This window comes from Egretta garzetta, unplaced genomic scaffold (assembly GCF_000687185.1).
Source record: "Egretta garzetta isolate BGI_Z169 unplaced genomic scaffold, ASM68718v1 scaffold271, whole genome shotgun sequence".
Classification (NCBI taxonomy): Eukaryota; Metazoa; Chordata; class Aves; order Pelecaniformes; family Ardeidae; genus Egretta; species Egretta garzetta.
Window position 1 is genome coordinate 281,586 of NW_009258669.1, and position 13,712 is coordinate 295,297.

At 43.4% G+C, this 13,712-nt stretch overlaps 1 protein-coding gene across 1 annotated transcript in view; it reads right to left on the reverse strand.

Moving 5' to 3' along the window:
• LOC104135028 (SH2 domain-containing adapter protein B) overlaps positions 1-13,712 on the reverse strand; it is a 78,711-nt gene that overhangs the window by 60,804 nt on the left and 4,195 nt on the right. The window contains exon 2 of the mRNA XM_035888456.1: positions 13,524-13,711. Within this exon, the coding sequence (XP_035744349.1) occupies positions 13,524-13,711 (188 nt within the window). The remainder of the gene's footprint in view (positions 1-13,523; position 13,712) is intronic.

Here is a 13,712-nt window from a genome sequence, read left to right on the forward strand (position 1 = left end):
CTGTGTTCAGTTTTGGGCCCCTCACTACAAGAAAGATGTTGCCTTGCTGGAACATGTCCAGAGGAGAGCAACCAAGCTGGTGAGGGTTCTGGAACACAATTCATACGAGGAGCAGCTGAGGGAACTGGGGTTATTTAGTCTGGAGAAGAGGAGGCTGAGGGGAGACCTGATCACCCTCTACAACTACCTGAAAGGAGGCTGTAGTGAGGTGGGGGTCGGCCTCTTCTCCCTGGTAACAGATGATAGGACAAGGGGGAATGGTTTGAAGCTGCACCAGGGCAGGTTTAGGCTAGACATTAGGAAAAACTTCTTCACTGAAAGGGTTGTCAGGCTCTGGAATGGGCTGCCCAGGGAGGCAGTCGAGCCCACATCCCTGGAGGTATTTAAAAGAAGGATAGATGAGGTGCTTAGGGACATGGTTTCGTGGTGGGATGGCAGGGTAAGGTTAAAGGTTGGACTCGATGATCTTAAAGGTCTTTTCCAACCAAAGTGATCCTATGATTCTATGAATACAAGAGTTTTCTAGACAAAAATATTTGCTTCATGCCAGAGGGTATGAACACATTGTCCTCATGCCCCTTCGTGCCAACCTCACATAGCACAAGCTTGCCAATCTTACATGCAAGTTATGTTCACAAGCCTATGTGTATCTCAAGTACATCCCTTGCATGTGCAGTGGGGCTCTGCAGGTCATGATCTTAATCACCTCCATGCCACGTGGGGAAGATCCAATGTGAGGGCACCATGCTGTCACTTCTCCCTCATGGACATGTAGAGGGCAGGCCTTTCTATGTGATACTCAAAGTGCCTCCATGTTCACCAAGGCTCATCAGGGGTCCAGACAGGGATATTTCTGCTGTGTTTTTTTTTCCTCCCAAAAACTTTCATCCACTGCCCAGCAAACTGACTTCAGCCTGTCATTTGTTTTCTGTGGTCCAGAGGCCAATGCCAGCACAGGAGATCCCAGCTTACATCCTGCATACAGTACCCTTCCAACATCTAGGGTTAAGTGCAGTTTCAAGGCAAATGGCTACACTTGTTCAACAGTCCTCCAAACCGATCTTTAATGTTAGTGACTGACAAACATAGGACAGAAAAAAGAAGTGAATGGATGCCATCCATCGTCTACCGATGCATCCCTCCTAGAAGTCTCAACTAGCCAGGCTACCCAGGATCTAGTGCTGTACCTACCACATCTGCCTTAGACACAGAGTGGCAAGCTGACGAAGTTTTGTAACTGCAGGCTAGAGAGAGCATTCACACACGGGGTCTGACCGGTGGAGCGGGACACAGTTAACTTGCCTCTCCTCTCTGCCAAACCCAGTTTCTTGTGGGTCCTACCTGCCAAAATTAATCACAGCTATCAGGAACTCCTCAGAAGGCCTCAGGCAGCCATTCAGATTCCAAATTCACGTCTCAATTGGCTGCATTTGTCAGGGCTATTGTTAAAAACCTGCAGCTTATCTCCTATCAGAATGCAAGATTATCAGACTGTAATGTGAGCTCCTACAATTACTGATTCCTGTTCTATACAAGCCCGTCCCATGGCACCCCACACACATATGATGCTATGTTCTATCATGTAGATCTAGTAATAGTAACTTGAGGCATAAGTAACTTCAAGCAAAAGAAACTCCAAAACTTAAATAGAAATGTACTGATCAAAAGTAAAAAATCTGTGTCTGAGCTTCTGTGATCAGGGAGAACAAGAATTTAAGGAACACTCATAGGAGTTCTCCCTAGCACGTTGTCTGTTAAAACTCAGAGGCAAAAGAAAAGGATTATGGCTCAGTTCCAGACAAGTTGACAAATTCAAAACCATAGCTCTAGCTGAAAAGTCAGCTAGCAGATACAAGAACGAAAAAACCCGCAACAACAACAAAACTCCCCTGAAAATTAAATACAAGCTGACATTCTGATTTACAACTCTAATATATATTAACTAAGGTGCAAGCTTCACTGTTGATGCATAATCTGTGTTCTTCTACAGTCTTAAAAAACGCCATTTAAGACCTACTTATATTATTATATTAAATGTAAGTTCAAATGAATATTTGCATATGCAAATGCAGGTGTTTTGCATATGCAGCCATGGAAAGAAAACAAATAACATACCTAAATGCATAATTTTGCAGATATGCCTATCTGTCTAAAAACACTTCTTAAAGGAAAAAAACAAAAAAGAAACCAATGAGAGTTTACCACACTGAAATAAACCAAGTCTTTAGGGATAACCCTTTTTTTGAACTGAAAGGAAATACAGAAGATCTATCCTTGAAACAGCAACTTCAGCACAAAACTGTATCTTATTTGACCAATTTAGTGACTATTGTGATTAAGGACACACTGTTCTGGAATAATCCAAGAGGAATTATGGTAAATAACATGAATCAAAAACCCAAAAGACCTCTACAGCCAGCCAAACCTTTGGGAGACATATTACAGAAGACTCTTTTTTGGGAGGCCATTTATTGTTAAATATTATATATTATAAATATATTATTAATAGATACTTAAATTTAAAAAAAAAAAAAAAAGGCAGACCATATGGCCCTCTCTTGGCTTTTGTTGACTGGCAATTCAGCCCACCAATATTGTAGGTAAGAACATGTGACTGTCAGCAGAGACAGTCTGCAATAGTAAGAATTTATTTTGCAATAGTAAGAATCTGGATTTATGCTGGCCAAGCTGTTGAAACAGAATTGTGTAATGCTTATGCTATGCTTGGTGACTCAGTAGTTACATGTTCACATGCAGACTTAACTAACCCAGCTCCTGCACACATCCATGTGAAAATTTGGAGGACTACCTACAGATGTAAGCACAATTCATTCCTTTTTACACCAGTATTCAGCCCTGCTTCAGTGTTCTCACAGTATCATTCTCTCCCATTGACTCACCCAGCCATGCCCAACTGTATACCCATGCACTTGGTCTGAACAAAGCCCTATTCATTCTTTCATGCTTTTGCAGAAAGTATGCTTGTATGCTTTAGAGACTATTGTCAGACTAACTCCACATTCACTTGCTGCACAGATTCATCTACAGAACGGGGAAAAGCGCTCCAGCTTGACAGAGCTGTACCTTAGATCCTGCACTACTGTCCTTACAGGAACGCACTACATTAACATAAGTCTGTCAGCAACACTCAGGCTCCAGTGCAGTTTCTGAACATCAGAGTTACATTAAGACTCAGGTTCGATGAGATCTCTGACGACAATTAAACCACTCTTTTGCTCAAAGCAGGGGTAATATGAAAGCTAGATCAGGTTGTTCAGGGTCTTGCCCACACAAGTTTTGAAAGTCTCCAAAGACAGAAGGTCCTTTTTCAGCAATACCTCTTTCTCAGCAATAAACATGCTTATGTATATAAATTAACAAAATAATTATAACTATATATTTTACATATTTAGCATATTTTTTTATATTTATGTGTATGTACATACATATAATGTAGATGTCAGAACTTAACGGATCATTTAAACATATGTAACAAGAAAACCTAAACTTACTTAAATAAAATTGGTAGACTACATCAACAGTTTGAGGTCAGACAAAAGATGCATAGACCAGAGGATGTGATTAAGCAGGCATTTGGACTGATTGATAGATATTATGGTTCCCATGAAGATGGAAGACGTGCAAGTGTTAAACTGATGGACTGCTCTGGACTCAGCTCAACAATTTAGAAAAGTCCTTCCACAGGCATCACGTGGTATCCACCAAGTAGTTTTCACTTGTATTTAAAGTCAGAACCTGTAAGGCAATAAATCTGCTGTTGGCATTCTGACTCTTTTCACCTGTCTTTGCATCCATGCAAACTCCAACACTGCATTTGTTTTTAGGTAGATTTTTTTTTCTTTCTCTATTCAATTTAGCTTTATCCAACAGTTAGACATACACAAATTGTTACTACCTTTTGAGATTAAACAATATACCTCCTCCTTGTCTCCTACAGTTACTGGCTTTATCAGGCTGAAGACTTTAATTAGAATTGCTGGCTGAACATAAAAACAAAATGACAAAAGGAAGTGTAATCATAGGGACATATCTCACTACTACTATCAATATTATTTGTTCCTCTAATGCTTTTGGTATGCTAATGATTGTTCATAGCTACAAATTTAGCTTTTACAAGGAATGCTCCAAGGTCTTCATATGTGCCATAGCAATCTACATATCCCAAAAGCATGAATTGCACCTACAACATGAAGCTTTCTCTTCTGTCTCCATGAAGTTGTCAGCTGCTGGAACCAGGTCATCACTACTAAACCAGCAAAGACATGTAAAAGCAATGGATTACTTCCCTCTCTCCCACAGCTGGCTATTTTGAGTATAAATCCTCATAGCAATTAACAGATAGAAAAATTAAGTGGTGAACTTAAGCGGAAGCATTAAGACGTAAACAAACTGTGAAACACACCAAGCAAGCTTGTAATGGGCATGCTAGTGCTACAGCCTGGAAGGCTACTGCATGCAGTGGTATCCTTCCAGGAACATCCTTGCAGCCCACTTCATCTCTCAAAGATAAGGCACCAAGCTGCTGAGCAGCAGCAGGGCCACATGGCTCCTTTTTCTGCACCAGAAAGCTGAGGGGAGGGGAGAAAGAGGTGCACCCTTCTGCCGGCTCTGAGACCTAGCTGTGTAACTCCAGCCTGTCACCCTGTAAAGAGAAACACAGCCAGCATCCTGCTGTTCTGCCCAGAGGTCTGCATGCAGCTGGCCACTTCTGAAGTCAGGGTGTTTCAATCTCACCTCTAGCTGCCATTGCAAACTGTTTGTGCCCCCTTCCACATTCCCTTCAGCAACAGGAGCGTGTTGACTCCACACACTTAATGCTCTAACTTCAGAGAGATAGGAGCCCCTCTGTGCAGGCTTTTACAGCTGCAATAGAGCCACTCCATGATACTATACTACAGCCGGAAGATCAATACAACCACCTGTATATCAAGGCAGGAACAGCTGCCTACTACCATAAGACTTCTCTAGACTTAGTGCCAAAAAGTGACCAACCACAGCTCCCCTCCCCCACCCCCGATAATTTCCTAATAACATAATGGTGGTGGAAAACTCTGTATGATTCGCTTGTTCCCACACACAGCTCAGGACTCACTGAGTTGCATTATCTTGGGTAGAAAGTGACTCCAGAACTCCCCACTCTTCAGTCTGGTGTTCAGCTTACTCAAGCCTGTTTCATGGAGCAGACAGACATTATAGCCCAGCACTCAGTCCACACTGGACCAGGGAAAAACAATCCTAAACCAAACTTCACTCCCTGATGAGCCAGGATCCCTACATCACAGCTCAGGACTCCAACTGATATTTCCCCCTGGACTTGACATCTCCCTGTAGGCCATAATTCAGCATCTCTTCCCTCATGCCAGATCAGCAGTTAAAATTATTTCAGTATTTAGCAAACATGTATATCACCAAGCACCCTCAGAGGTATGGTGACAGCAAGCCCAACTCAGCAGCACCTGTGTTCCCTCCAATACTTTCTATCATCCTTGAAAGACAGCTGGAAACCTGTCAGCAACACCTGTGCAGTTCAGTGAACCCAGAGTCATCCATTTCAATACACATAGCATTACAATCATGTACAGGCCAAATCAACCATCCATTGATTCACAGAATGTAGTGTTACACGTAACAGCCACAGCCCACAGCCAAAGACCTCTCTGGGTGCCCCACTGGAACTTCCCCTGTGTGAGCTTCAAAACAAGGCAGCCAGGGGAAGGCAGGCATTTGTCTGCAGCCTTAGGGACGCTTGTTCTTCCCAAAAGAGAATGCAACAAACATTCTAGGCAGCTCTCAACCTTCCTATTATAATCTCAGAGCATCTGCCAGCTTTCAGTTTCTCCTAGGCTGCAGACTTCTGATCCTTAGCTGCCTTTGAGTCATTTGTCTAATCCTCACAGTAGAAAAATTGCTCACAGGATTTACCAAATCAGCCAGCTCACCTTCTTCATTGCTGCTGCAATCTCAGTAATTTTGCACTGCTTTTACCAGAGATATAAGTCTGTCAGCCATAGCAGCACTGCTCAAATGAATTTCAGGTTTTAAATTGCCTGCAGTGGCCTTTCATTCTTAATATCCCCTGCAGATCTCTGGCAGTGCAATCATGCTAATCACTATGTCTAACTAGCTTATTTCTTTAATGTAGACATGTCAGGGTACAAGAGACAAGAGAGGAGCACTGAAGGTGGAGGCAAAGGAGTGTGTCTCTAATCTGAAACAGAGAGAAATAAGTCACAGACCACAAAATCTACAGCGAGCCGGACCAATATTTTCTCATTGATTGGCAGGATATTCTCCCGGTTTAACACTAACCAAGCATTTACTCCTTTCTACCCCCATCACAGGCAGATACACAGTAGACATGAAATCTAACAAGCATGAAATTTAACAAGTCCAAAAGACGGATTCTGCACCTGGGATGGAGTAATGCCGGGCACAAGTATAAAGTGGGAGAGGAGTGGCTGCAGAAAGGGATCTGGGGGTGCTGGCTGGCAGCAGGCTCAGTAGTAGGAGTCATTGGTGTGCCCCAGCAGCCAGGAGGGCAAACCCCATCCTGGGGTGCATCAAACACAGCACAGCCAGCTGGTCGAAAGAGGTGATCATCCCACCGTATTCAGCACTGGCGCAGCCTCAAGTACTGTGTGCAGTTCTGGGCCCCACAACTTAAAAATGATGTTAAGGTACATGAGTGCAGAGGAGGGCAACAAAGCTGGTGAAAGGGCTGGAATGCACGTCCTGTGAGGAGCAGCTAAGGTCTTTGGAGAAAAGGAGCCTGAGGGGTGGCTTCATTGCTCTCTACAGCTTCCTGAGAAGGGCAAATGAAGAGGTCTAAAGGGTGGTGATCAGTGGCACAAAGTCTAGTTTTAGTCTAGTTGTAGTCCAGTAGGCCCCCAGGGGTCAATATGGGGTCCAACCCTGTTTAACATCTTCATTAATGATCTGGATGATGGGGGAAGAGTGTACCCTCAGCCAGTTTGCAGAGAATGCCAAACTGGGAGGAGTGGCTGAGATACTAGTGAGTCATACTGCCATCCAGAGGGACCTCTACAGCCTGGAGAAATGGGCTGACATGAACCTCATGAAGTTCATCAAGAAGTGCAAAGTCCTGCACCTGGGGAGGAGCAATCCCATGCACCAGCACATGCCAGGGGCCACCCAGCTGGAAAGCAGCTTGGCAGAAAAGGACCTAGTAGACATCAAGTTGAATGAGTCAGCAATGTGCCCTTGCTGCAAAGGAGGAAAATGGCATTCTGGGCTGCATTAGGCAAAGCATTGCCAGCAGGTTGAGGGATGCAATCCTTCCCCTCTCCTCAGCACTGGTGAGGTCACAGCTGGAGTGCTGGGTCCAGTTTTGGGATGACCAGTGCAAAGGAGACATGGACATACTGGAGAGAGTCCAGCAATGGACCACAAAGAAGATGAAGGGAATGGAGAACCTCATGTATGAGGAAAGACTGAGCGAGCTGGGACCGTTCAGCCTAGACAAGCGAAAGCCATGGGGGGATCTTACCAATGTGTACAAATAACTGAAGGGAGTGTGCAAAGAGGACAGAGCCAGGCTCTTTTCAATGGTACACAGTGACAGAACAAGAAGCAATGGGCACAGACTAGAAGACAAGAGCTTCCATCTGAACCTCAGGAAACACTTTGTCCACTGTGAAGGTGACTGAACATTGGCACGGGTTGCCCAGAGAGGCTGTGGAGTCTCCACCGTTGCAGATACTCAAAAGCTGTGTGGACAGAGTCCTGGGCAAATGGGCCTGCTTAAGCGGGAGGGGGCGCTGCACAAGACAATCTCCAGAGGTCCCTTCCAACCTCAACCATTCTGCAATTTTGTGATTCTGTCCATGCAGTAAATAGGCTAAGCCCCTTGTGCCAATTTCAGTCATTACCAAATGTCTTTTGTTAACCATTTCAAAATATGACTTTGGATACAAATGGGAAGACAAAAGTTAAAGCACCAAGCTCAGACTAACCCTGCTCCAGAACACATACCAGCCACCTCTTGTGCCACAGAATGTTCAGAACACAGGCTGAAGAGACAGAAAAACACATGTTAATTCTGGTTGTCCAGGAGTAGGACAGGGACACAGCATCAAAATTAAAGCGTCTATGACTACAGATGCAACCAAACAGATTACAGCTGGACAATTCAAGGAAAGAGTAACACCGGCATTTTTAAAAAGAAAAACATGCCCCTTTGAGTTTTTGCTTAGAACTTTTAACCTCATACCTAATATCTTGTATCCCTCACCCTCTCAGTCCAAAAGGAATGAGTGCTTTGTACCATGCAATGAGCCCAGAAGTTAAGCACATGACAGCTCAAAGCCTGTGTTCCCAGGAGCAGTGTGAATCTCTTGGATTTGGGAAGATATGCCAGCACAGAAACATGTTCATCTTGCATGCTCTCCTGTGAAGCAAGAGAGGGTACACATGAAAGAGTGGTGCAAGCATTTGTTCTTGCTCACTGGGGACCAGGTGAGCATGGTTCATAGACATTAGATACAGTGGTTGCATGGAAAGGGGTGGAAACAGGACAAAGGTCCACCACCCTGCCCAGTTTCCTTACAGTACTGCCGTATTAGCCTTTTTCAGAATAAAGTCATGTGGAATATGGTCAGTTACAGTCTCCCAGTAAATAGTTCAATAAACAGATCTTAGTCCAGAAGGGGCAAATCAGCCTCTTTGCTTGAATCCAGTAACTGAGGTATTTTCTTTCAATGGTTTGGATCCGCTTACTGCAAGGTTATACATGATACACTCTTCCAGAAGACTACCAATCCCTCTCTCATGTGTCTAACTGCTTTATACTCCTTCCTGATAACCTTTCTCTGCTTGGATCTCTCTGAGTCCAAGAGTGAAAATCTGGATGGTTCCCACACCCAAGACTGTTCCAAGCTGTGCAATACACTGCAGATGCCAGGCATACTTGTAACTGAACAGCCGCCCACATCAATTTGAACAGCCCTAAAGTCACTAAGACTCCACAGACTCAGGTAATAACTGGAAACCTTCCCATTCATAAGATCGTGATAGTCCCTTAATCATGACACTGATATATATGGAAAAATGCATTTCTAGCTGCATTATAGCTGCACTACAGCAACAGGACTTACATGGAAAAAATGCAGCTTGCTGCCTTTATGTGTGGCCTTGCCTAAGCCATTCATGCAGGTTCACAAGACTAGCGGCCACTGGTATCTTTTTCTTGAGACCTTTGACTCAAAGGCAGAGCCATATGCCAATGGGAACCACAGGCAGTGAGGAAGACTGTTTCAGAGTAGAATCAATTGTAAAGAGTGGCATCCTGACACCCTGTTGCAATGAATTAAACATGGGAATAAGACACAGAGTTACATTTGTAGTTTAGGATCTCTAGAAAATATATACTTTGATAAAAATAACTGCAACACGGTTTAGACATCATTCAAGTGTTTTCTCAGTGCACCTTGAAATACCAGCTGCAAGACTCTGTTAAAAACACCTGACTTGTTCTCACTTGCAGTATCAAGACCTTCCATATACAGAAGACAAGCATTTTCTCAATGTTTACTAAAAGGTTTTAATTATATATAGATATTAATAATGTTCCATGGAGCCTAAGCACTTTTATGCAAGACCTTAAAAGTTCAAACAGCATTTCCATAGTCTATTGTAATGTCAGGAAGGTGGGGAGGGGGGATGGGAGGAGGGGGAAGCTTTCTAGGCAAACAGGTTTAGCCCTCATGCTTAGCTGGCAGCCAGATCTCTGCACCACACACTTCTGAGGTGGATCCCATGGAAACAAAGTGGGTTTTTTTCTTATACAAGTACAGAATTCATCTACAGACACTGTTTTCGGACCTTTGTAAATCGAGTCAGCAACTACATTGCCCTGACAGTTTCCTGCCTGATTACTGCTGCCATACAACAGTTACATGCTTTTGCTCTGGATCAGCTCTGCCTGTGGAGAACCGAGATATTTTCTACAGCATCAGATACGTCCTGTCCTATGGAAATGGATCTTGTAACTTGCAGTATCTTCTGTATTCAATATCCAGAATTGCTGCACAGTTCTGCCTCCACTGCACAGAAGGAGTGCAAAATGCTGCTTATTATTAAATAATTATGTATTTTTTAAGGACAAGTAAACTACAAACCCAGCTTTTAAATTGTAAAAACTTCCAACAATGGAGTATGATACAGTTGCTCTTTGAATACTGTTCCAGGTTCTCTAGCTGAAAAGCCAGACAGAGAAATGTTTAGGTTCAAAAAAGTGTAGTAGGTTAGAAAATACACAGACACTTTCTCAACTGTTACTGTTTTAACTATTTTACACATACCACACAATGCCAGGTAGAGGAGAGTCATTCAGGAAGACTTCAACTCCTTCTGATCCCCAGTTCACCAAGCGGTTTGTCTACTGAGTTGATGTTAAGCCAAGTCTCACATTTATTCTTACAGAAATCTGCCAAGTTGTTCTGGCATATAGCCACATGTTGTTCTGGTTTGCCTACGCCCATTTGTCTGCCACTGGAGAGCTAAGCAGTTCACATCTCCCAGGCCAGCACGAAAGACGGAAGCCAGTATTTCTTATCCTCCATACTGGAGGAACTGAGCTGTTTCTGCCATGAATTCTAACATAGCTTGCTCTCCCTTGTTTGAAGATGAGCGTCACTGTTAAAGCCCCCAAACCTGCCCAATGGTACTACCTAAATATAAAAATCCACCCATCAATTTGAATTCAAAGAAATCTGGCGACAGTGACTTCGGCATCTGTTATAAAGGTCAGTCACCTTGCTATTAAAGATGCATGGCAATTTGGGTTTATCTGCTTCAGCTTTAGTTGGTACTTCTACATCTACACATCAAAGCTTCCTGAACCCCAGATACACTACACCTCTGTGATTGCTTTTACAGCCTATGCCTGGAATCTTGCAAAATACAATCATGCCTGCCATTGCTTTTAATCTCTATCTCCTTTACTTCCTGAATCAGCTAGTCTATAATTTTTTTCCTGGGAATTTTGACTAACCAGTCTGTCATTTTTCATACTTTGGCATTTGTCCTTTATAAGTAAGCACACCAAACAAGCACCTTCCTGAATCTCCTTCCCCTTCAAGTAACTCTTCCAAGTTTAACACACAACTGAGCTCTTCAGCCAACCGTTTACTGATGACCACTCACAGAAGTTACAAAATTGCTCAATGAATTTGTGGAAAACCATACTTCCCACTTCTCAGTCAACACAGAAAGAAAAAAAGAGCACTCTATCCTTGGATGTGGAAAAGAAAAAAACAGAGGTGCTAGAATGGAACACAAGCACTTAGCAAACCACTGGATCACTAAACACTAAAATATTTCTATGATGACAGGCCTATATGGCAACTAGATCTTTTTCATTCCCAAGGTACTCACTAGCTTAAGCTATGCTACTCAGATTTTTTTCCCCTTGATGTTTTTAACATTTCTATCAACTCTTCTGAATGTCAGACCTCTAGGGTTTTTTTATACCATCTTTACTGTCCCCTCTACTACATCCTTCCTACAGAAGTTCATTTCCATTTGCTTTATTCGCCACTGAACTAGACACATGCTATTAACTAAATTCCTCAATTTTTCTCCTCAGTGAATACCAGATATACGCGAGAAGCAGTTCCCTGCCTGCCCACTATGGCCACTGCTTACCGGGTTCACCTGCCAGGCTTTGCATTTCAGGGCTGTGAAATAAGAGAAATTTCATCTCCATTATGGGGAGGAAATAACACAATTGAACAAAAAGCAAGCTATGTAGCTTCTCACAACCAAATTCTGCTGTGGGTGGGGCAGGCACATTTACTTTTTGAGGTATAGGGATGATTTTAATTTGCAGACATGTTAAGATTTCCTGCTTGTCACATACAGTTCTCTCTCTCAAAAGAAGAAAGAATGCGACTATGACATGAGTGTTGTGTATCTATTCTTAAAAAAATTGTAGGCTGCTCATTCAAAACAAGTTTTAGAACCTGCAACAAGGGCTTGGGAGCAGCACACAGGTTTATGACCACACAAGGTAGCAGGCTACCTAGCCACAGATGTAGTTTCTGCTTTGAAAATGGTTTCAGCAGGGTCTAAAATTGGAAGATAATAATTTAAAAAAAAAAAATCATGCCATATTTAAAAAAAAAAAAAAAAAAAAATAGCAGTTGCACTTGGAAGCATTTTGCCCAAAGCAGTTATTGTCTCTGAAGGATGAAGTTGTTGAAAGTATTTGCCAAAGAGCAGATACATGGTACCAATGCAGGCAATTGAAAGAAGACTGAATATACTGAGACTCTAACTTTAATCATTCACTTCTACAAAAGAAATTGCTTCCAGTGAGGAACTACACCTAAAATGACAGACAATGTAATAAATTCTACACTTTTAATCTTGTATTATCACTATCACAAGCTGATTTATTTGGAATTCCAGCTGAACAGGATATGATTTATCAAGTTGTCATGGAAGTGTATCACCACTCAATGCAATCATGCTACGTATTTAAACATGTACACACAGATCATTTAAACTGATAACATTCAGAACATACTTAGAATTCCTGTGATGTGACTATTACACCAAAGTTATAAATGCCAATTTACAAAATGGAGAAATACTAATTTCCAATATATGAAAAAACTAAGCTATACTCACAGGACCAACAGAGGTGGGGGGATATGTGCTGTGCTTACAAATTAATTAAAGCTACTTCCCTCTGCAAAGCTTCTCAGCCGTAACCCGAATTCCTGAGCCCAGCAATTTCTAGCACTGTGTCTACAGTATTTTGTTTGTATTTGTAGAGAACAACCAGTAAAAGATAAGAGGACATTTGCAACTGAGCCAGTAGCTATAGAGTTCGCTTCTGGTTCCTGCCAGTTGGAAACACAGTTATCATGAAAGTTGTGATGCTGTTGTAAAACAGGACTTTGAACTACTTCACCTTCGACACTGAACTAGATGGCAAAGAAATTACTGAACACATGACAAACTGCCTCCGTAAAAACAGGCAGTCCAACTCGGGATGGCATCAGTTTGGGTTTTTTTTCCTTAATTTTTTTGTATATGACCACTCCATTCCACACGCAGTGGGGCTGAGGCCACAACTTTGGGTCACAAGCACGGGGCTTCTGAAGCGACTCCCCAGGCACCCCATCAAACACTTAGGTCCTGTTCTGCAGGAGCATGCCAACCTATGGATCCGTGCCAACCTCAGGTGCCCCAGAGCAGGGCTAGGCACACCTGGAAACCTGCCCCATCAGAAGGGAAGTGAGTTTGAAAGCCCAGCGGACAGGGCTCCACCACTTCATGTGCCAGCCTCACACATGCCCTGCCTTGCCCCGAGAAAAAGGGCCAGGCCACCCAGCGAAGCATGGTGGAGCGCAGTGGCCACTCCAGATGCGTTCAGACAGGAGCTAGTCTCCTCGCCAGAAGTCCCCCCAGGGGCTGACGCTGCCCCAGCAACACTTAACTAGTCGACGGGGCAGGAACAGGAGCACAACACTTACTTTATCTTTCATGACAGAGGGGACGGAGGTCACCAGCTGCTTGGAGCCCTTGTTGAGCTTCTTGCCTTCGCCATCGCTGCCACTGCCGCTCTCGACCTTGATAAGCCGGTGCTTGGGGGAGATGTACTTCACCTCGGGCGGCGTGGCCGGGCGGCGCTCGCTGTGGCTGCGGAAGAGGTGCGGGGAGCC